At 43.4% G+C, this 25,495-nt stretch overlaps 1 protein-coding gene across 11 annotated transcripts in view; it reads right to left on the reverse strand.

The window, feature by feature from the left end:
• Positions 1–25,495, reverse strand: part of DGKI (diacylglycerol kinase iota) — a 483,473-nt gene that overhangs the window by 283,992 nt on the left and 173,986 nt on the right. For 6 of the 11 annotated variants that reach the window (XM_040345694.1, XM_040345692.1, XM_040345699.1 and 3 more), the window contains exon 1: positions 562–3,112. The exons of 4 other annotated variants lie outside the window; for them this stretch is intronic. In XM_040345694.1, the coding sequence (XP_040201628.1) occupies positions 562–983 (422 nt within the window). In that variant the 5' untranslated portion in view covers positions 984–3,112. Of the gene's footprint in view, positions 1–561; positions 3,114–25,495 lie in introns of those variants that run through there. One more of the 11 variants, XM_040345689.1, reaches the window with a different exon arrangement.

Here is a 25,495-nt window from a genome sequence, read left to right on the forward strand (position 1 = left end):
ACTGACTTAGATTCCTTTGTAAATTTTGATTTGCAGAACAAGCTGAAATTTACACAGGGCTACGCATGTCCCCCCCAACTTGAGAGTGCCTGGGGCTGACAATCAGCTGCACTTTGAGAAAACAGGAATGACATGTGTTGCCCCACACTTGAAGTTTTGCGTATTTCTTGAGCGGCTTTACCAGCATCTGCAGTGTTCATACTAATGCCTTCTGTAGGATCCCTCTAACTTTACCAGTCTATACACATTGTTCAACAGTACCAAGCCCTTATAAAGGGGGACCATCTGAATAACATTGAATCTGGACTTTATATTCAGTTTTTGGCACTTTCCTCCTAGAAAACCCAGTGATGACAAACGCGTGGTAATGAAAGTGTGCAAGGAAGATAAGCACGACTCCTTATGGTATAGGTTAAGTTTAACAATGCAGACCTGCAATTACAAGCTGTGTCAGAGGTGCAGAGATATCACCTTTGACTCACCACTATTCCAAAATATATAAAAGGACAGTGGTTGGACAATGTGTACAGACACACAACCCATTTGGACAAGTCTACACACCTTGATTCATGTGAGGTTCCTGTTTCACTCTCTGAGCTCTCGCTTTCAGATGTATAATTGTCTCCATCATCATTCTGTTCCATGGACTGTTGATTTGCACGGAGTAATTTACAATCCATCCATATCTCCCAAAGCAAGTCTTCTAAATCCTGAACTTTTGCTGTTTTTAACGTATACTTTTTAATGATTTTTACAGAAAAACGCGGGTTGACTCTAACAGGTGCTGTGCTAGATTTCCGCCGACTTTCACCCTTTCTCTTCTTGGGGAAGGCATGTACAGAAGCCTTTCTCTGTGTAAGTAGTTCTAAAGATGGTCCACCAACTCCTGACTTACGTCTGACTTTACAAGCCGCCAAACTCATTCTTCGTTCTGGTTCAGGCTGGTGAGATTTACAAAAATGTCGATGAAAAAAGTTCTCCATGGTCGAGAAACAGTATGATGTATTAGCAAACTCAAAAATGTTCTGGTCCAGAATTTGTTAAAACAGATGCATAAACTGAAAGACTACTCCTGCTGTCGCCGGTTAAGTAGTTGACCGAAGTGGTTTCATAAGTCTGCGTTCAAGACCTTTTTTCACTTTAAGGCGTCGGAAAAATGTAGGCACCCTCCTGGCGTAAAACAAACTCCCTTCACCTTTGCCTCACTTGACAAATATCTCATTACAAATTCTCTGCTGTGTAATCAGAACAATACACAACTTGTAGTCCTAAAATACTGAACGTGGAGAAAACGCAACTGCGTCAGTTTAAATAAACAAAATATCAAGTTGTAGAAAACCAGCGATTACACAAGACTCGTTCTGTCAAGTGGACAAGGGGGATTAGATCCTAGCCTTGTAAAGGAAAAAAAAAAGTAATTACTCTAAGTTATACTTCCAGCCCCAACGCAGTTTACAAAAATCCTCAAGTGACCCGTGTTTACTTTACACAGGAAGGAATCAGACTGACCTTTTTGGTTCGTCTCTCTCTAGGGCTTTAAATGCTATGAATTAGGCAGGTTGTTTCCAAATTTAATCCCAGCTGCACAGTTACTAAGCACGCCTTGCAATCTGGAAGATAGGCTCGCTGTGAAAAACTGCTAAGAAAGAGGAAGGCGCAGATAGGACTGTGTTGTAACAATGTGTTTGTTTATAGCCTCTCAGAAATGTTAGATTATTGGTGGCAGGGGTTGACAGATTCTGTGACAAATGCCTCTGTATCATGCACTAATGCCTAGACTAGGTGCCGTAAACAAGATTCTAAACCTGAATACCTACTTTTTGCTTTCCCTTCTCTATCTCAGCTAAACTCTGGGCTGATATATAAGGCACAAATTCATACAGTAAATGTATTTTGTAAATGCAAGCAGAGTAAGTACTTGCCAATTTTAATCCCTGTACAGCAGAGCTAAAACTGGGAGAAAGAAATACAGCACAAGGGATCAATCAGTTGTGCTGCAGCACTCATGTTGTTAACAAGGGGCGTGCTGATAGGAAGAGAGAGCAGAGTGATAAAATGATGATCTCACAGGTCTGCTGCTTCCTCTTTCACTGTAATTGTTATTTCCCTGAAGCAGATAAAAATCAGTTCTCCTACCCTGCCAGTCAAGGCTGTGTCAGAGTTGTGTAAAAATCTTAACTTGATAGACAGAAATAAAGAAAGAAAATGTAAAACTGGTCCCTCATATGTATTCTATATGTGTATTTAGCAGTCTTCCTGGATTTCAGCTTTAATCAGGTCTGTCAGCTATAGTTCTAGTCACTATTTTGTCTCTCGGCTTACCTAATGTTTATCTAGGCTGAGATCATGATGGGTATGCCACCCAAACATGCAATATAGACACGTTCTTGAGAAAAGAACCATGACATAATTGTATGTATTCATGGTTTATGCCTTTGTTTCCTTGGTTTGTAAATATTTCTAACAATTGCTGTTTTGTTGGGCTAGGCCAGATATCTAGCCTAGAGGTGCCAGGTATGAGGGAATGGACCTTGGAAGTCCAGTTACCCAAATGCACGTGTTCTGTCAAAGTGCCAAGAGTGACATTAACTGAAAATAGAGCAGTTATAGGTAAAGAGTAGCTATAATAAAACTGAATTTCCGTCAGTAGAAAAAAAAAAGAGTACGTAAACGCTGACAAATTCACAGCTACGTGGTCTATTAGCCAAGCCACATTTACGTTGAACTTTCTACCTTCAAGTTAGAAGCTTGCAAAGCTACAATGGGTAAATTAACCTTTGCTTTACTTGATAATTAAATCATTTAAATCTGAGTTTAGAATAAAAAGTGGCCTACTGCAGCTTCCATCTTCTCTACCTCTAAGAAAGCCTGTTGACTAACACATTTATTGACACCACCAACTCATATGAACCAGACGTTCCAAACTTGGATTACATCACATGACTCCCAGGCTAAGATCCACACAAGGACCTGACAACCTAAAACACAGAAAAATATCCCAGAATGCACTTTGGTTTGCCGGTATCAAACGGTGAGCACACACCTGCTTAAGCTTGGCAAAACAATTCCAATTTAAAATGAAGCCTAACCCAAGCAGTTGTTTTCTTCATACGGAGTGGAAGAACCAGATACAGATACAGATGTTTAATTTATTTCCTGTCAAAGGGAGACCTTCAAGATGCTTATAAAATCACATAAAACAAAATACTAAACCAATGCTTGTCAGGATAGAAATGGAAGATTAGTGGCTGCTGGAGAGTTTTTGATAGCCAGGCATCATGCTTTGAACTGAAACAAGTATCTGATACTTCTGATTCCGCCGAGGCTTCACGTTGGGCTGGTTCATGTTTCTTTGGAATGAATTTCCTTTGCCATGTGCAGGAATAAAAACCAAGTTAACGGGCCTTTTCCAAGCATTAGTACACGTTCGGGCTTCTCAGCAGGTAGCAAAAAGCTGGATTTGTCAAAGGTGAAATGTTCATTTGCTGGAGATCTCAGTGCCCCTTTGCTGCAAATAATTTCATCTCGTCAGACACAAAGCCAGAGATGGTGGAAAAGTAAGAAAGATCACAAGCTACTGTATTTGTCTGCTCACCACTTCTTCATCCACAGGAGTTTTTGAAAGAGGAAAAGATCTTTTAGCTGAGGATTGACGTCAGAGTTCGTATTAAGCTCTAGATGTATTTTGGAAGGTAGGGGGAATGCTGTGTACAAGCAGCTGGAAGGATTTCAAGAATGCAAAGTCCAGTGAGGACCTTACTTCCACAATGAGCCGGCATGGGAACGTCAAAGCTCCTGTGGGTTTAGGACAAACAGCATCTTGTACGTCCCAATGCACACTTTGCTCTCAGCAAGACCTTGCGTAACTTTTCTCAGGCTTTCTACCCTGATCTCCGCTCTGCACTTCCTCTGCTAAACACATCACTTTGAAAACTGAACACATAGTAAATGTCAACTTCCTGCCTCTTAAAGAAAAACTATCTTTAAAGAGTTTAATATGCACGTTTAAAGGAGAATTCCAAGGGCACAATTCACTAAGACAGCCTTTCTCAACCTTTTTTTTACACAGAGGAACCCTATAATGTTTAGCTCTAATTGAACCCCTGCTAATAATTAGTCTATATACAGCTCAGGGTGAATTGACATAAACCATTAATTACAGTGACTGTAAAGGCATTTTATTTTATTTAAAAAGATGATATACTTACAACTATACCTGCTGTGCAATGGTATTGCATGAAACAGTCCTATGGCCTCGTACACACGAAAAACCACAAAAACCATCAAGAAACTTGCTGGGAGATATTTTTTGCCGAGGAAAACGGTCGTGTGTACATTTTCGTCGATTAAACTGACGAGAAACTCGACGAGCCAAAAAGAGAGCAAGTTCTCTATTTCCTCGACGGGAGTCTCAAATTGGCTCGTCAAATTCCTGGTCGGGCTGGTTTCCGACGAGAAACTTGAGCGTGTGTATGCTAAGAAACCCACGCTTGCTCAGAATAAAGTAGGAGACGGGAGTAAAAGTAGCATTTGTAATGGAGATAACACATTTTTCAAGCTGTAACAGACTGAAAAGTGCAAATCGTCTCTTAACAAACTTTTACTTAACACGCAAACACATGAGATTAGCAAAACCAGCCCCAAGAGTTTAGCCAGTGGAATCGAACTTCCCCTGCCGTTGTATGTCACCGCGTTTAAGAACGAGGAGATTTTGTCTTGACAGTGTGTATGCAAAGCAAGCTTGTCGAGTTCCTTGACAAGCCTAACAAGGAACTCGACGAGGAAAACAATATGTTTCGCCCGTTGAGTTCCTCGGTCGTGTGTACGAGGCCTAAAACCCCTCTTACTTCTTTCCTGCAGGTGCAGTTTCCTTGCATTGGTGGTCCAGGGTTAAATACCCCCATTACATTAGTGGTCAGTGAAATAGCTGCCCTCTTTGCAATCAGTATGGAAGGTAACTCTTATGCCGTATACACACCCTTGTTTTTCCTGACGTTCAAAAAGCCATAGTTTTTCACACCGTGATTCCACTCCAGCCTGACTTGCATACACATGTTCATGCAAAAAAAAACGTCTGACCAAAGCGCGGTGGCGTACAACACGTATGACGGGACTATAAAGGGGAAGTTCCTTTCAAATGCCGCCGCCCTTTGGGCTGCTTTTTCTGATCCTCGTTAGTTAGTAACATTTTGGTGAGAGACGATTCGTGCTTTTCAGCCTCATGCTTTTCAGTCCGTTACAGTGTGACAAATGTGCTATCTCCATTACGAACGCTAGTTTTACCAGAACAAGCGCTCCTGTTTCATACTTGATTCTGAGAATCCGTGTTTTTTTTCCCCTCGGAAAAGCATACACACAACCATTTTTTGTGACGAGAAAAAGACTCACGTGAAACGCGACGAGAAAAAAGAGAGCTGGTTTAAAAAAATTTGCGGGCAGTTTTTTCGTCGAGAAAACTGCTAGGGAGCATACACACGGCTAGTTTTCTCGACCAATATAAAAAATGGCAGTTTTCTCGTCGTGAAAAGCGGTAGTGTGTACAAGGCATTAGATCATTAGTCATTGGCAGAAGATCCCCCTTACACTAGTGGTCAATGAGAGGAATGCTCCCTCCATTGGAAGGCTCTGTAGATTGGTGGACAGTGAGAAGAATAACCCTCTTAGAGGATAGTTGAAATTATCACTGGGATTCACGATCACTTATCTGAAAGGTACAAAGGGCCAAATCCACGTACCTTGGCGCATCTATACGGAGCAGGGGTAACGTTACGCCGAAAAAAAGCCTTACGTAAACTATGTAAAAAAAGCGCCGGGCGGATGTACGTTTGTGGATTGGCGTATCTAGCTAATTTGCATACACGACGCGGAAATAGACGGAAGCGACACCTAGCGGCCAGCGTAAATATGCACCTAAGATCCGACGGCGTACTAAGACGTACGACAGTCGAATCGAGCCCACATTCAGTCGTATCTTGTTTTGTGGATACAAAACAAAGATACAACGGGGCATCTTAGAAATTGTGCGGCGTATCAATAGATACGCTGGCGTAATTTCTTTGTGGATCTGGGCCAAAATGTTAACTGCTCAAATTAATATAGCTCTGTATTAATTTTGTATTCCATAAGTAGTGTACGTATTTGAATTTGACTGGGTATTAACCTTTTGCAATCCACTGTACAGCACATCTCAGACTGGGAAAGGTAGAAGCTGCACAAGTAGCTAATCAGTTGTGCTGTAGTGATAATGTGCTAACAAGGGATATTCTAATAGGAGAAAGCAGAGTAATGCCCTGTACACACGATCGGAATTTCCGATGAAAAAAGTCAGACAGACTTTTTTCATCAGATATTCTGACCGTGTGTGAGCCCCATCTGACTTTTTTCGTCAGAGTTTAGAAATAGAACATGTTTTATTTTTTTCCGATGGAAAAAAATTCTATCGGAAGTTCCTATCGTCTGTGTGGAACTCCGACGGAGAAAAAAACATGCATGCTCAGAATCAAGTCGACGCATGCTCGGAAGCATTGAACTTCATTTTTCTCGGCTTGTCGTATTGTTTTACGTCACTGCGTTTTGGACGGTCGGAATTTGGTCTGACAGTGTGTATGCAAGACAGCTTGAATGGAATTCCGGCGAAAAATTCCATCAGATTTTAGGCCTTCGGAAATTCCGATCATGTGTATGGGGCATAACAGAGAACTAGTCTGCTGCTTCTCTTTTTCCATTCCATTCACAGGTTGAGGGAGGGACAAGTAAGCAGAGAGAGAGAGCAAACATCCTGTGTATTATAGGCATCCCAGCAACAGAGGACGCCACTCAGGTATGGCATGCCACAGGTGCCTCTATTCAAGCAGTGGTCTGTTAAGCTGTTGGTCACAGACAATGGGCTTCTGCTGCAAGGACATTAAGGCTGATTTTAAGGCATGATTGTGTTATAATATACAAGGTCTTTGCACCCTCACTCTGCTTATTTGGTACTACAATTGTGGACACACAGCAAGGAAAGCTGTACACAGGGGTGTAGCACCAAAGGGGGCACATTTTCCCCTATGCATGAGGCAATACCAACTTGAGCCCCAACAAAAGGTCTCCCCCTATGTGGAGACTGTATACTTACTCATTTAGTAATTTGGTCCGGTATCCATGGGCCACTTCTTGGTACTATTGATACTGTATTTAACACACTTATAGTGGAAATCTGTGACCACTTACCATTGTGTGTGACTTATACTCTAATACCTATACATGACCACTATATACCAGTGGTATCTACTATATAGACCACATGATATATGAGTATCCTACTACCATAGACACGCTTATACAATTTCGTTTTTTTTTGGCTGTCTGTCAGTTTGGTCAAGTTCTCCCATATCCTGAGCCACAAGTTTACCAGCACCTACCCAGTATCTGTCCTGAGGAAGCTAATATTTTAGTGAAACACGTCAACAAGCACGTTTTTAGAGGCATTACTGGATCAGAAATTCTTCTCTTACCGTGATACTGATTATTATATTAATTTTTGTACCGTAGGTCCAGTACTCTATAACTGCATTATTGAGTAACTGGTAACTGTGTCCATACAGGGTGTTGTCTGTATGTTGTTTATATGTTTTAACTATGTTGTAATCAAATGTATACTTTTTTACTGATTCTCCCTCTCATTGTGTGCCCGCAAAGTCCGCAAATTTTTTGACTTGGTCAATCCTTAAATACAATTGTGGATAGTTCCCTGCCATTAGGAGCAGCAAGCCCACATACACCTATCTGAATGTTTATTTTACTTGGATTAAAGATCATTTCACGTAAGATGGCTCTTGTCTGAACATTTGTACTTTGCAGTATTGTGGGCTTTAAATATCTTTTCTTTACATGTTGACGGAAGAACATGACCTACATGTGTTACTGAACTATGGCAGAGAAAAATCTGATATCCTGCCCTGCTATCAAGACTGGATGGATGGAAATACAAATTATTTACCAGATAAGATAGCCTTTATATATTATATATATATATATATATATATATATATATATATATATATATATATATCATTTGTGTATTTAGCCATTTGCCTGGAGTTCAACTTAAAGTTCTAGGAAAAGACACTGTATCCACATATTGTTTTTTTGAAAGTGGTATTTATAAGAGACTTTAATGATTCGAATATAATTTCAGTTTGGTATTAACCTAAAAGCTTTCTAGTACAATAAACATTGCTTTAATCAGCAGTAGAAAGGCTCCAAAAAGATGCCAGCTATAATTTATAAGAATATTGCCTGCCAAGCTCCTGGGAGTCCTCTAGTTAAGATTATATAACCACTCAGTAACATATTAAAAGTACATTGAGGAAAAGCAGGCAGGGCAAGCTGCAGCTTTTAGTTCCTCTGTAGCTGGACAGCAATCCAACCGAAGCCGTGTAATAAAAACATCACATCACTGCTGAGAAGCATATGTGCGTTTTAACCAGTTATTACAAAACTTTTACCTTGCCCCCCAAAAAGACACCAGACTGATTTAAGTTGGAAATAGGGCAAGGCCACAGCTTTATTGAACTTACCAACTGTAACAATATTCAAAATACCACATAACAAGGGGCCTTCATTCACATTGAACGTGTCACTGGAAAGCTTAAAACGTGATAAAATACTTCTGCTTTTTGTCACGAAAAGATCTTGACAAAAAAATATGACAAAATATTGTAACTGCGGGTTTCATAGAACAGTCCTCAAAATTTCCAATCGCCTAAAAAAATGGATGGCTGGCACACGTGGGCTGCCTCGGAGGAGGGGGGGGGCGAGCACCACCGGCAGGCGGGATGGAACGGGAGCCGTTCTCCCAGCCAGGGGAAGAGAGGAGAGGAAGAGTCGAGCTGGCCGATCATCAGACAGCGGGGATTGCCCGTTGTAACAGCTTTCAATTGAATTGCAGGGTTCCCAGCACTGCTCACCGTCACATACAGCCCCGCCTCCTCGCCCACCGCCGCTCACGTCACACTTGCCCGGCACATTTAATAGACATAACACTGGTCCAATGCCGGGAGTCGCCGGGCGAGGAAATGGGACTGTGTGATGGTGAGCAGCACCAGGGTCCCAGCAATTCAAATGAAAGCTGTTACACCGGGCTTTGCACAGGTGAGACTGTACTGATGGGCACAGGTGAGACTGTACTGATGGGCACAGGTGAGACTTTATTGATAGGCACAGGTGAGACTTCACTGACAGGCACAGGTGAGACTGTATTGACGGGCACTGGTGGGGCTGTGCTGAGGGGCACTGAAAAAGTTGTTAATATTTATTTTTGTAACTTAATTCTGCATAAAACATTTAAGTGTAATTTCATGAGATAATTTACGAGGGCATGTTTACTGGTGGTATTAGGGGGCGGGGCATTGTTGGGGTTGGGTGGGGCAACTGGTGGCAAGTAACCCTTAAGGCCTGGCTAGTAGCTCAGGACTTGCAATTTTGGGCCCTGTCCTAGAACATTCAGAAATTTTTGTTGCAAACAGCAAGCAATAAACTTCATTAACCCTGATCTGACATACTATATAATGACTGCACAAGACATTTTGTGAATTTGAGTAATTAAAAATTACTTTTCTATTTCAATCTGTAGCCATCTGATTTCCTAAAACTGCCAATTTTTTTTTTCAAGTGTTGCTTCCCTGTATCCATAGAAACCGCAATATCAGTGGCACATTTCCATACACACCCTAGAAATGTCTTCTCCTTCTTCGTGTTGTGATTGGCTCAGTGCTTGTACCAAAAGTTTTTCCCTATTATAAGCCCAGGGATGGTCATGTGAGTACAGCAGGTAGACCCATCCACATGCCAGAATTGTGAGGTGCATAGGCATGCGCACAGGATGTGCCAGGTGTGCCACACCTCGCCTACTGTCCTGGTTCCTCCCCTCCTTCCCCCCACAGCACCTCTGGCTTCCCTCCTCTTCTCTCCCGCCGGCTGTTGCTGCGAAGATGTTTTAGGATGAGTGGAGGAAGGGGTCAGTAAATATGTAGTTTACTGGCCCCTTCCCTTTTTGAAGGAACATTGTAAGTGATCGGTAGTGTGTGTTTGAGCTTCGGGGCGCACACCCTAATGCAATAGGCTGTGCACACCTATGGTGAGGTGCATGGAGTGTAGATGTCAGTTTTGACAGAACAGCTGCAAGTACAATTCTGCACTAGAACTAGCAGAAATCTTTGCATTGCATATAACTGTATCTATTATCAGGAGGGCATTTTTTTTTTTCTAAACAGAATTGGAGATACGCTTCTTTAAATAGATAATCCCCCTATAATGACGCATTTCGCTGTTTATTCTTTTTTTTTACTTTATTAAAATGTCACAAAATGAAAAATTTTCAGCACACACCATTACAGCACAGTGTGAACTAATCTTCCCTCTGCTAAATGACAAGTAATGAACGTGTATTATGTCTCTTTAAGGTTCGGCTGTCACTTTTGATCACATGATCTGTGCTCCATTAGCCTCAGTGGACGGCAGGGGAGACATCAGGGGTCTAATAGACCATTAATGCCCCAGTAATCAGAAACCTATATTATGCCATACAGCACAGCCATCTGATTCCTTTTGTATTGAATTGTATCATAACTTCTCCATTTATTTTGTAAAGCCCTGCCCAAACTGTTGGAGCTACAGTGAGGAAAATAATTATTTGATACCCTGCCGATTTTGGCTACAGAATGTGCTGATGTGGCACACATATTAGTCCTGTCAATTTATGTGTCTAAAAGACACCTATCCACAGAATAACTTATGCCGCATACACACGATCTGGCTTTTGCCCGGCCAAATCACATCGGAATTCAGACGGAATTCCATCTGAATTTTTTTAGAACATGTTCTATATCTAAAGTCCGATGGAATTCATCGGAATTTCCGATGAAAAAACTCCAATTTTGGAGGAGCCATGAGGTAACACACCGCCCAAAAATCCAGCGGCTCCACTGGGGGTAATGCTACATATATATTAAAAAAAAAAAACACACATTTTTTGTATAATGTGAATAGTAAATAGATACTTTAAAAATGTTTACAGGTTACATGTTTAGAGTTACAGAGGAGGTCTAGTGCTAGAATTATTGCTCTCACTCTAACATTCGCAGCGTATGTAACCTGTGTGTATCTGGCTCTGATACTAGCCAGAGTCTCACCAGCCACTGACCTCACCGCACATCCCTGTAGTACATACACATTTTTGGGTTAAATTTGATGCAGTAAGCAGTGGTTCTAAAGCCTAAAGTTTTTTTTATTCGATTGATTAATGTAAAAAAAAAAATGTCTGTGTCACAGGATCCCCCCCAGCTCCCCCTTATGCTTACCTGAGCCCGATCTTGATCCAGTGCTGTGCACAAAAGTGGCTCTCTCCCACCTTATAGGGCAGACTGATAGCAGAAGGAACCAGATAGGATGGCTCAGGGGCGAGCCTGCACAAGTGCCCCCATAGAAAGCAGCTTTCTATGGGACACTTCCTAAAGAGGAGGAGCCAAGAGTGCTGACAGGGGACCCAAGATGAGGAGGATCGGGGCTGCTCTGTGCAAAATCATTGCACAGCGCAGGAAAGGATGATATTTTTATTATTTTATTTAAAAAATTCAAAGCTTTACCAGCACTTTAACAAAGCACACGTTACGTTAGCATATTAATGTGCATGTGTTATCACAGCTCAGCAGTATAAACCTAGCCTTAATGACAGCTGCAGATTTAAATATGTTGAAAAATACTTTCAAAATGACATATCAAAGTTTATATGAGATTTTAGTGAACGGGTTTCATTGTAAATTGTGAATAAAAACTGCTATGTGCATGTCCAGCGTTACACACAAACATCCAAGCAAGGTCTATGTTTACTTAATGCAGAGAGAGTTAATCTGATATGTGCCCGGCTGATGCTGTACCTGGGAGGGCACGCCGATTTGTGCCTCAATTTATCTTGGCCTGGTTAAGCAATCGGGCTCTTCTCATATCGAGCAGCTGGTACAGCTTGTGTCTGTGGTATCAGATGTCTGACAGTTCCTTTGTTTATTTCCAAAATTAGCTTGCTTCTTCCAAGTGGTTAAACAATTGAGGCTCCTTGCACAGGTGTTTAATGCCACTGTCAGCTAGTGAAGGTGTTATGCAATTAGCTCACGGCCAATTAGATTTCACGGTGCTTAATGCGCTCTGCTTATGACTGAGCATTTGCGATACTGTGGCCCTCTGCCTCCTGGAAAACCTTTGCCTGTTTTAAAGGCCGACTGCACTCCAGGAAAGTTTATTTTAGTCTATGGCAACTTTATTGTTCCAGACAAACAAGCAAAGAGCCCCTGACTAGGACTATTTCCTCTACGATTAAGCCCAGCTTTGTGGGAGAAACGCGTCAGTAGTGGAGGTACAAGGCAGAGTTCTTTGCTTCTTTGTCAATAAAGTTTACAGTGGTTTGATTTTCCTGGAATGCAGCTGGCATTTTCTCCTTCTTAGACCTAATTTGTAGGGCACAGGATGACCCCCAAGGGCATTGAACAAACGGATCTATGATTTGGCATCATAAAGCTAATTGCACTGTTGAAATACACATAAGCAAACTATTTTATAAGCCACCAGATCTATAATTTATATATACAGCGTATACACTATATTGTCAAAAGTATTGGGATGCCTGCCTTTACATGCACATGAACTTTAAAGCGGGAGTTCACCCATAAAAAATGTTTTACCCTTAGATTCCTGCTCATTTTGTCTAGGGGAATCGGCTAGTTGTTTTAAAATCGAAGCTGTACTTACCGTTGTAGAGAGCGATCTTCTCCGCCGATTCCGGTTATGGTCTTTGGGATTGGGCGTTCCTATTTTGATTGGCAATCTTCCGACACGCTTCCGACGGTCGCATCCATCGCGTCACGAGTAGCCGAAAGAAGCCGAATGTCGGGGCGGCTCTATACTATGCCTGCGCACCGACGTTCGGCTACTTTCGGAAAATCGTGACGCGATGGATGCGACCGTCGGAAGCCTGTCAATCAAAATAGGAACGCCCAGTCCCGCAGCCCATACCCGAAAGCGGCGGAGAAGATCGCTCTCTACAACGGTAAGTACAGCTTCGATTTTAAAACAATTAGCCGATTCCCCTAGACAAAATGAGCAGGAATCTAAGGTTAAAAAACGTTATTTCCGGGTGAACCTCCACTTTAAGGGCATCCTGGTCTTAGTCCGTAAGGTTCAATATTGAGTTGGCCAACCCTTTGCAGATATAACATCTGCAACTCTTCTGCAATTCTTCCAGAGGCACATTTGTGAGGTCAGGCACTGATGTTGGACAAGAAGCCCTGGCTCACAGTCTCTACTCTAAATCATCCCAAAGGTGTTCTATTGGGTTGAGGTCAGGACTCTTACTTTCCAGCACTCCCTTAACACCCCCACCACCATGTTTGACTAAAGAGAAGATTGTTGCGCAGACCCAGCATATAGTGCAAAAAAAAATTTAAAATAAATAAATACCAGCCGCGTCTTAAGTGTGCCATACAGCACAAACAAGCATAATAAGAAAAAGGAAGTCGCGCTAGTTCAAAAATAAAAAATAAAAATGGTGAAAGACCGGTGACTAATTAAACCAAATAATTAAATATATGGTGATAAGCACCATTAATGAAGAAGTGCAATTTATATATAGCCACTAATTGACACAAATGTATCCAAATTAATAAAACACATTAACAGTCCAAGTGAGCCAAAAGGTTAAAGTAGTCCACAGGTGTGTGATGAAAAGGAATCTTCCGACTAACAGTGATATCAACCACGCTGTGTTTAGACCAACAGGAGACCTCCACCACAGATAGTACTGACTCTTACCAGAATTCAGTAAAAATTAGGCATGAAATCAAATCCAGCAGCAACATACAGGGTAATCTTCAACCAGCAGTATCCGTAAATTGATATTCACCAATAAATCCAGGCTATTCCCGCCGTGCTTTCCTCCGGATGGCTGTAGATTCTTCCTAGGCCGGTCCCTGATACCGGTGCAAACCGGCGCTTTGCACAGGAAAATCCAAGAGGCCGCGCTACGTCGGCAGACACGCCAGTACTGTCGCAACGTTGGAAAACGTGCCAGGAGTGTCGTGAGAAGGTGTTACGCTCGACGCTACGTGCAAACTATAGAGAGCGTAGCTCTATGTTAGAGCGGCCAGCGTGCGAACCAGCGAGTTTGAGGATCGTGTGGAGGAGGAGTTGGCGGAGAAGGAGAGGGAGGAGGAGTCGTAGCGTCGAGCGTAACACCTTCTCACGACACTCCTGGCACGTTTTCCAACGTTGCGACAGTACTGGCGTGTCTGCCGACGTAGCGCGGCCTCTTGGATTTTCCTGTGCAAAGCGCCGGTATGCACCGGTATCAGGGACCGGCCTAGGAAGAATCTACAGCCATCCGGAGGAAAGCACGGCGGGAATAGCCTGGATTTATTGGTGAATATCAATTTACGGATACTGCTGGTTGAAGATTACCCTGTATGTTGCTGCTGGATTTGATTTCATGCCTAATTTTTACTGAATTCTGGTAAGAGTCAGTACTATCTGTGGTGGAGGTCTCCTGTTGGTCTAAACACAGCGTGGTTGATATCACTGTTAGTCGGAAGATTCCTTTTCATCACACACCTGTGGACTACTTTAACCTTTTGGCTCACTTGGACTGTTAATGTGTTTTATTAATTTGGATACATTTGTGTCAATTAGTGGCTATATATAAATTGCACTTCTTCATTAATGGTGCTTATCACCATATATTTAATTATTTGGTTTAATTAGTCACCGGTCTTTCACCATTTTTATTTTTTATTTTTGAACTAGCGCGACTTCCTTTTTCTTATCACCATGTTTGACTGTAGGCAAGACACACTTGTCTTTGTACTCCTCACCTGGTTGCCTCCACACACACCATCTGAACCAAATAAGTTTATCTTGGTCTCATCAGACAACAGGACATGGTTCCAGTAATCCATTTCCTTAGTCTCCTTGTCTTCAGCAAACAATTTTCAGGCTTTCTTGTGCTTCATCTTTAAAAGAGGCTTCCTTCTGGTTTGACAGCCATCCAAACCAATTTGGTGCAGTGTGCGGCGTATGGTCTGAGCACTGACAGGCTGACCCCCCCACCCCTTCAACCCCTGCAGCAATGCTGGCAGCACTCATACGTCTATTTCTCAAAGACAACCTCTGGATATGACGCTGAGCATGTGCACTCAACTTCTTTGGTCGACCATGGCGAGGTATGTTCTGAGTGGAACCTCTACTGTTAACCCACTGTATGGTCTTGGCCACCGTGCTGCAGCTCAGTTTCAGGGTCTTGGCAATCGTCTTATAGCCTAGGGCATCTTTATGTTGAGCAACCATTCTTTTTGCAATAACACCAAATTTAACACACCTGAGACCTTGTAACACTAACGAGTCACATGACATCGGGGAGGGAAAATGGCTACTTGAGCTTAAATTTGGATATTTTCACTTAGGGGTGTACTCACTTTTGTTGCCAGTGGTTTAAACATTATTCGCTGTGTTGAGTTATTTTGAGGGGACAGCAAATTTATAAAAGCTGTACACTCACTACTTTACATTGTAGCAAAGTGTCCTTTCTTTAGCGTTGTCATATGAAAAGATATTATAAAATATTTACAAAAATGTGAGGGGGTGTACTCACTTTTGTGAGATACTGTATATCCAGTCTATACCAGGGAAGGACACACACATTTTATTTTTGTAAGCGCAGTTCAACTTTAACTTTTTTTTCATGGACTGTATCAAGATCTGAATCCTGTTGTATCAATAATTTAAAAAACCTCTTAGAATTATATTTCAGGCTAAGTCTCTATGCAGACAACATTTATCCCACACACAGAATGTGAGAGATTAAGTATTCCACTTTAAGTGTCTTTCTGAGACATTAAATAATACAACAATGCAGACTCTCCTAATGACACATTTCTTCAGCTTTCACACCTATTACTGCAAATGCATGTATAATTTATGTAAACAGCGCTAATAGTGAAAATAATCTTTACCCGTCGGAGGCAGAGACAGGAACAAGGCTCTATTACAATTCCCCGGAGTCCAGCCATTGATGTACGATCCATGTTTAGTCCATATACGGCCTAAAGGCCCGTACACACGGTCAGACCTTTTTCCAACAAACTTCAAAATCAGCAAGTTTTCAAATTAATCCGACCGTGTGTACGCTCCATCGGACAAACTTTTTCGGGTTTCATCGGACAAAAAGTTCGGTCTGCAAATGGACAAACTTTTCGGTAACAAAAGTCCGATGGAGCCTAGTCCGACCGTGTGTACAGCAAGCCATCGGACTTTTGTACAAAGTGAAAATACGCATGCTCAGAACCAATGTTAAAATCAACCAACAATAGCAGAAGTTAACCAAAGGGTGGCGGTAAAGAGCAGAAAATAGCAGAAAAACCACGTGATGTTGGGAAAGTTTTAGAAAAGTTTGCAGAAAAGTCTGAGCGTGTGTATGCTATGGGTGTGACCAGACAAATCACTTCGTGTGTACGAGGCTTAAATAAAACCTGTAAGAATCTGATTTTGTGATCTTTCAGTAAATGTAAATTCAATCTCACATAAGCTTTAACCTGTTATTGTCATTTTAGAAATCATTTTTAAAATTTTTAACCTGCATCTGTTTTTTGTTTTTTTCAAATAATTCCTGGTGATCCTGCCATGAAGGTCCTTGTTCAGGCAGTTATTGTTATGGGGTGACAACACTTTGTCCCTGTATCCCAATTGTGCTCCTGCATTGTCACCCTGTCACACTTTCAACAAACATTGGAACAGGAAACTCAACCCGAGAACCTGTGGTGTATGAAAGGCATTCGGTGACTGCAAAGAGGTTGCAGGCGATCAGCAGCACTGAGATGCAAGAAAGGTGAAAACAGTGTTAAATTTTTTTAAAGTTAGGGCTTACATCCAGGGCCGAAACTAAGAGGAGGCAGGGGGGGCTCCTGCCACTGGTGACGCATCTAGGGGGGTTCTGCCAGGGGTGCCACTCCCACCCGCACTGGGAACCACTGCTCTTAGGGTGTCACTGCCACCTGATCAAGTGTAATGGAGAGGCAGGTCTCCCTCCTTGTCCTGTCCAGTCCCCAAACATATGTCTTTTCTGAGTGAGGCATCCCAGAGAAAGGGAGGCTTCAAAGAAGGCCCTGGACTGGGGGGCAGAGGAGGCCCTGGACTGGGAGGTGCAGAGGAGGCCCTGGACTGGGGGGCCCAGAGGAGGCCCTGGACTGGGGGGGTGCAGTGAAGGCCCTGGGCTGAGGGGGGGGCAGAGGAGGCCCCGGACTGGGAGGAGGGGGGGTTAGAGGAGGCCCTGAACTGGAGGGTGCAGTGAAGGTCCTAGGCTGAAGGGGGAGGTGGAGGAGGCTTTGGGCTGGGGAGTGTGGAGAAGGCACAGAGAAGACCCCGGACTTGGGGGATGCATCCCTACATAAAAGATGCGGACCAGGGTCAGTTTGGCTGGGGAGGTGATGCTGGTTGTCCTCCAGCCTGGAAATGAGGTGGGCTCTATCTGACTTGCTGCAACTTCTAAAGCACATTGTGAGATTCTCACAGTGTGCAGTGAAATCAGAGTGAGGGAGCAATTTCAGTACAGTAGAGGAGTATAGAGAAATATGTAGGCTTCTGGGGATAAACGCTGACGGATTTTTCCGACGGAATTCCGTTCAAACTGTCTTGCATACACACAGTCACACCAAATTTCCGATCGTCAAGAACTCAGTGACGTACAACACTACGACGAGCCGATAAAAAAAGTTTAATGCTTCCGAGCATGCGTCGACTTGATTCTGAGCATGCGTGTTTTTTTCTCCGTCGGAGTTCCATACAGACAAACGGAATTTCCGGTTGAATTTTTTTCCAGTCGGAAAAAAAGAGAACATGTTCTCTTTCTAAGTCTGTCAGAATATCCGATGAAAAAATTCCGTCTGACTTTTTCCATTGGAAATTCCGATGGTGTGTACGAGGCATACCCCTGCCTCCCTTTCGCTCTGCTTACTCTGTGCCTGGCTGTATCTACCTTCAATAACTCTCAGCAACAGACCTGGAACAAGCAAAGTTGATAAATCTCCCCCACACTTTTATAATGCATTATGATTTGCCAACAAAAAAGAAACATAATGTATTGCCGCAAAATTCAATTTAGATTTAAAGTGAATATTTTCCCAGCTAAACTAAAGCGTACAAACAAAAGCCGGACAAAAGGTCATCAATACCTAATGTACCCACCGTGCTGTAATCCACCTTTTCATGTACCCGTGTTTGTCCCTGCTGCTGCTACAAACAATGCAGCCAATTGCCACTGTTTTATGTACTATTGCTTATTATGACTTCTGGCAAGGCAATGTTGAATGTATTTACAAACCTGAACAGTGAAAACAGAACAAAATTCTGCTGCGTGTGGGTGAGCTCATAATGTGTAAGTATGCACAGCATCTACCTATCAGCATATATTCCTTCTATGTCACAGTATATGTACTATCAGCATGCTACTTGCACTGCAACACAATGATCGGCATCTTGTGCTTCTTCCCCCCCTCCCAGTCTAAGCTCTTCTGTACAGGAACTGTTAGTGGCATATAGCAAGTCAACATCAGGTATACACCTTTAAGTCAAGCAATGTAAGTACCTGAAGTTGAATTGTTATGAGCTTCTTCAAGTCCCTGTACAGCAGGGCTGGAATGTGAGAAGAAGCAGCAGCTCAAGGAGCCAATCAGTTCATGTGCTGACAAGAAGAATGCTGATAAGAGGAGAGAGCAGAGTGACAGAGACAGCAGCACTATATGTATGTTATGGCGAGGGGAGCTGGGTTGTGCTGGAGGGTCTATTGTAACTGGCTACTAGGGGGCATCTACTATTGCGGGAAGGTTTTGCTGGCTGCTGGAAAATCTATTGTTGCTAGTGGGGGTCTACTGTTGCTGACTGGATCTATTGTTGCTGTGGGGTCTTTGTTGCTGGCTGCAGGGGATCTATTTTAATGCTTTTCTTGTTATAGATAACAAATTCCATACAAATTACTTAGCGCCACAAAATATTTTGTTGTATAGAGAAAAGATCCATATGCACTATAAATGACACCACAATCCACAAATGAAATAAGTGCCCACCACCATATACAAATGGCCGCTGACTAAAGGGCAAGCACGAATACACATTCGGCTATAACCCAGCCCTGGCCTTTAACTTCCAGGAGAGTGATGATAACAGGAAACAGACTTTCACCAGGGATGAACTTCAGCGCACCTAAGGTTCCTCGGGGCAGTGCCCCTGAATCTGGAGGAAAGCTCTGATTTCTACGTGGTGCTGTGGCCAATCCAAAATGTCTTTGTGTTTCTCTCAACTTTATGAAGAATTCCTTTAGTTCAGGGGTACTCAAACTGTGGCCCGCGGGCCACATACAGCCTGCCAAGGTAATTTACCCGACCCACGGCAAGGACTGCCCCTTTCATAAGATCGCAGCACTTCCCCTCCGCAGCACTTCCCCTCCCCTCTGTTGCATTATTCACACAAGACGCAATGCCTGACAGGTCCAGACAAAGGGTGGGACTTTTTGAGTTAAGAAGCGGGTAATTGCTTACTAGGCAGCGGGGCGGTCCCAGCAATCAATCATCTGCCTTTCACTTGAAAAGTCCCGCGCTTTGTCCGGACCTGCCGTGCTTCACATCTTGTGTGAATAAGGTAGGGCAGGGGGGAGTGCTGCGGAGGGGAAGTGCTGCGATCTTATGGAAGGGACAGTGTAATATCGCTGGAGGGATCTGTGATGGGGACTCTGTGATATGGGGGATCTGTGATTGGGGGGCTTTGTGATTGGGGGATCTGTGATGGGGCTTTATGATTGGGGGGATCTGTGATGGGGGGCTTTGTAATGGGGGAGTCTGTGGTGGGAGGGATCTGTGATGGGGGCTCTATGATGGGGAGCTTTGTGATTAGGGGGATCTGTGATGGAGAGTAGTCTGTGATGGAGAGGAGTCTGTGATGGAGAGGAGTCTGTGATGGGGGGTTCTGTGGTGGAGAGGAGTCTGATGGAGGGATCTGTGGTGGAGAGAAGTCTGTGATGGGGAGAGTCTGTCATGGAGAGGAATCTGTGAAGGGGGGTCTGTGATGAAAAGGAGTCTGTGATGTGGGGGAAATGTGATGGGGGGAGAGTTTGTCATGGAGAGGAATCTGTGATGGGGGATCTGTGATGGAGAGGAGTCTGTGATGGGGGATCTGTGATGGGGGATCTGTGATGGGTAGAGTCTGTCATGGAGAGGAATCTGTAAAGGGGGATCTGTGATGGAAAGGAGTCTGTGATGGGGGGGGGGTCTGTGATGGGGGGGTCTGTGATGGGGAGAGTCTGTCATGGAGGGGAATCTGTGATGGAGAGGAGTCTGTGATGGGGGGATCTGTGATGGAGGGATCTGTGATGGAGAGGAGTCTATGATGGGGGATCTGTGATGGGGGGGTTTGTGATGGAGAGGAGTTTGTGATGGAGAGGAGTCTGATGGAGGGATCTGTGATGGAGAGGAGTCTCTGATGGAGGCATCTGTGATGGAGAGGATTCTATGATGGGGGGCTCTGTGATGGAGAGGTATCTGTGAGCCATGCCCCCCTACAGTAAGAATCACTCCCTAGGGAACACTTAACCCCTACAGCGCCACCTAGTGGTTAACCCCTTCACTGCCAGTGTAATTTTCACAGTAAACAGTGCATTTTTATAGCACTGAAAATTTTTGTCAAAAGTGTCCGATGTGTCCGCCATAATGTCGCAGTCACGATAAAAATCGCTGATCACCGGCATTACTAGTAAAAAAAATATATAAAAAAAACTGCCATAAAACTATCCCCTATTTTGTAGACGACATAACTTTTGCGCAAACCGATCAATAAACACTTATTGCAAATTTTTTTACCAAAAATATGTAGAAGAATACGTATCGGCCTAAACTGAGGAAAAAAATGTTTTTTATACATTTTTGGGGGATATTTATTATAGTAAAAAAAATATATATATTAAATTTATTTCAAAAAATAAAAACCGCAGAGGTGGTCAAATACCACCAAAAGATATTTGTGAGAAAAAAAGGTTGTCAATTTTGTTTGGGAGCCACGTCGCACCACCGCTCAATTGTCAGTTAAAGCAACGCAGTGCCGAATCGCAAAAAGTGGCATGGTCTTTGACCAGCGTAATGGTCCGGGGCTTAAGTGGTTAAAGTAGTGGTCCGGGGCTTAAGTGGTTAAAGTAGTCGTAAAGGGGGCTCCATTACATACCTGAGCCTGATCTTGACCCAGTGATATGCACGAGTGCCGAGGCTCTCTTGGCTCTCTCGCTCCTCACTGGCTCACATACAGCAGCTGGAGGCATTGGCTGCTGCTGATGTCAATCAAAGCCAATGAGGAGGGGGCAGGGCTAATCCCTTCTCTGTGTGTCTTATGGCATTTGGCATTCTATGGGGGCACTCAGAGGGGGGGAAGAGTCAGGAGGGCCAGCTAGGACCATGGGAAGTGGAGGATCGGGACTGCTCTGTGCAAAATCATTGCACAGACAGGTAGGTATAACATGTTTGTTTATTTTATTTAAAAAACTAGGGTTTACAATCACTTTAACTCCTGCTGAAAAAAAGCTTATCGTTATAGAGTTTAGTTACCGAATCTGAAATTAACGCAGAAGAGATTGTGTCTGGACAATGACTTCTAGCAGTGACTCGTCCCTTATGAGACAGCTTTGACTTAGTTTTTCAAGAGCCAGTCTACCTGAAAGGAGGTGAATACTGATCTGCACTCTCTTTCTAGGTAACCTATAGTGCTCTGTGAATTTCTGTCACATGTTAAAGCGGGGGTTCCACGGGTTTAGCTATTTTTTTTTTTAAATCTCCAAAGCCTGGTAACAGAGCTAGCTAGGTACTACTCACCTGCTAGCCGCTCCTTCATCCGTCCGCTCCGTTTTCGCCAAAAAGGATACCTTATAAAAAAGGGTCCTGGCCTTTTCCATCTTGCTTGTGGGCAATTTGAATCCCACAAGCAAACGCTTCCTGGATTCCTAGTCACATGATGCGCTTTGCGCGTCATGTGACCCGCTTCCCGCATCACATGACATTCGAGCTGGTCTCCTGTGGGTGTTGTAACGTCACTCCCAGGAGACCTTGCGCACAGCATCCAATTACGCCTCGTCGGGGAAAAGGAGCGACACGCCCACTCCAAGCAGGGAAGAAGACCCGGAAGTGAGGCTGAAGACAGGTAAGTGTTCACATAGGAAAACAAAAGACAACGATAGAGGTATGTATTAAGGCAGCAGACTTGATTGTTATGAAGTTCAATTTGAGGGTGAACCTCCGCTTTAAATGTTTATTTGCAAAACAACAAAATTCAAAGAAAGATAATTTCACTTGCAAATGACGCTCAAAATTCGAAAACTTTTTCAAAGCTTGTTGCCTTTCTCATCTTGTCCTTGGAGAACTGTCACAAATTGTTCTTCTAGTTCAGATTTCCTTCTACTTTTTTTATGATATCCACAGAAAACTCCCTAGGCTCTGGACTCTGGTCATGCAGTATTACATCAAAGAGGCATCCCAGAAATTCCAGCATCTGTGCCTGTCTGACTGGGTGGCAGGGGTCAGCAGACCTAAAAACAGATAAAGATGCTGGGAATGCATTTCGTTCTTCTGACATTTGCTATCACTATAGATGGCACTGTATTATATCACGTAAATTGTTGCTCTACACTGGCCTAGGCTATAAGAAGATTGTGGGGTTCCACTCAAAACAGGTTGAGTGCACGTGCTCAACGTCATATCCAGAGGTTGTCTTTGGGAAATAGATGTATGAGTGCTGCCAGCATTGCTGCAGAATTTGAAGCGGTGGGGGGTCAGCCTGTCAGTGCTCAGACCATACACAGCACACTGCATCAAATTGGTCTCCATGGCTGTTGTTCCAGAAGGAAGCCTCTTCTAAAGATGATGCACAAGAAAGCCCACAAAGAGATTGCTGAAGACAAGCAGACTAAGGACATGGATTACTGGAACCATGTTCTGTGGTCTGATGAGACCAAGATAAAATTAGTTGGTTCAGATGGTGTCAAGCGTGTTTGGCGGCAACCAGGTGAGGAGTACAAAGACAAGTGTGTCTTGCCTACAGTCAAGCATGGTGGTGAGAGTGTCATAGTCTGGGGCTGCATGAGTGCTCCTGGCACTGGGGAGCTACAGTTCATTGAGGGAACCATGAATGCCAACATGTACTGTGACATACTGAAGTAGAGCATAATCCTCTCCCTTTCGGGGTGTGGGCCGCAGGGCAGTATTCCAACATGATAACAACCCCAAACACACCTCCAAGACGACCACTGCCTTGCTAAAGAAGCTAAGGGGAAAGGTGATGGACTGGCCAAGCATGTATTAGGAGGCATTAGTTGCTAATTAGGTAGGCACAGCAGTATCATATTGATTATATCTGGGATATATATATATATATATATATATATATATATATATATATATATATATATATAATTATGTTATATCAAAGAAGGCATCCCAGGAATCCCATCATCTCTGCCTGTCTCACTGGATGGCAGGGGTCAACTGACATTGGAACAGCTAAAGATGCCGTGGGTGCATTAGTTCTGCAGGCTCTTTCTTCTGCCATTTCCTTTTACTATACATGGTACTGTATTGTATTACATCTCTTAGGGGTAACAGAGATTCTTAAGCCCTGTACACACGCTCAGTTTTCTTGACGATAAAAAGTCAGGCGAGGAAAACTGCCATGGAGCTTTGGTCGGGAATCCCGGCCGTGTGTATGCTCCATCGGTACTGCCTCGCAATGTTTCCCATAGGAAAGTAGTAGATCTGGTGGGGAAAAAAACGCCGGAAATGCCAATGGGAAAATAAAGAGCGGGTTCTCTATTTTCCCGACGGGATTCCCGGCTGTTTTCCCGACAGAAAAACTGTGAGGAAGCATACACACGTCCGGTTTAAATCTTAAATCTTTATCACTCGCCTGACGAAGAGGTCCTGCGTGGCCTCGAAACGTTGCACTTTCTGTGATGCTTGCTTTGCATTACATTTTTTTGGATGTTACGATCCATGGTGTGCTGCCGAATATGTCCGTTTGTCTGATGTTCCAGTGCCCAGCTGGTGATCGCTTCAGCCAGAAACTGGCCAAAAACTGACTGCATGGTGTGAACTAGAGCCAACTAGAGCCATTGGAATACATGGAAAACACTGTGCATGCATTTTTAGTGCAGACAAAATGCACAAGAAACTGTACAGAACTGCGTCTGGTGTGAACTGGCCCTTAAAGTGGATATTTAACCATAGGGCTCCATTCACACTAATGCTTTTATTGATGCATTTTGCAGAAATGCAGGGAAATTTTTTAACATGGTTTACTATGGAACATGTTCACATCAATGCTTTTTTGTGCCTCTGTGTTTTTGGAAAGGGTCTGGGACATTTTTTCCTGCAAAAAGCAGCGTTTTGCATGTAATAGAATGCAATGGACCCGCATCCAAAACGCAAGTACCGCGTTTTTGCCGCGATTTGCGGTTTGTTTGTTTTTACCTGTTTTTAGCTGGTCACTAAAGGAAATGTAAAAAAAAAAAAAAAATTGCAGACTAAAAAAAAAAAACACAAATCGCGGTAAAAACACGTGTCAAAAAATGCAGCAAGCACTGCAAAAACGCGCAAAAGCAACATGCATAGGTGTGAATCGAGCCTAACAACTAAAAATAATGATCTTTAGCAAGAAACATGCACTCCACATTAATAATTATGCTACCACAATTAGTGTGTGCTGTAAATTGCCATTTTGCTGAAGCCCAGAGCCCTTGAATATCCGTACATCTTCACGCTGTTAGCAGCTCGACCTTTACAAATTCAGCACAGTGATTAAAAATAGAGAGCAACTTTTGATAATATTATCCTACTGACAGTGGGTTAAGGCTGCTTCATTGTTTATCGTGATACCTTACCAGTCCTACAGTTTGAACCCATTTGGGGTAGGTTGGTCTGGGTCATCAAGGCCCGAACTAAGGGCCAGATTCTCAGTGGAGATACGACGGCGTATATCCAGATACGCTGTCGTATCTATGCGCCTGATTCTTAGAATCAGTTACACATAGATATCAAGATCGGACAGGCGTAAGTCTCTTACGCCGTCGGATCGTAACTGCATATTTACGCTGGCCGCTAGGGGCGTGTACGCTGATTTATGCGTCGAAATATGTAAATCAGCTAGATACGCGAATTCACGAACGTACGCCCGGCCGATGCAGTAAAGTTACGCCGTTTACCATAGGCTTTTCCCGGCGTATAGTTACCCCTGCTATATGGTGGCGTAAGTGCGGCGTACCAATGTTAAGTATGGCCGTCGCTCCCGTGACAACATTTTTAAATTTTACGTCGTTTGCGTAACTCGTCCGTGAATGGGGCTGGACGTAATTTACGTTCACGTCAAAACCAATACGTCCTTGCGGCGTATTAGGAGC

The sequence above is a fragment of the Rana temporaria genome, chromosome 3, assembly GCF_905171775.1.
Source record: "Rana temporaria chromosome 3, aRanTem1.1, whole genome shotgun sequence".
Taxonomy (NCBI): domain Eukaryota; kingdom Metazoa; phylum Chordata; class Amphibia; order Anura; family Ranidae; genus Rana; species Rana temporaria.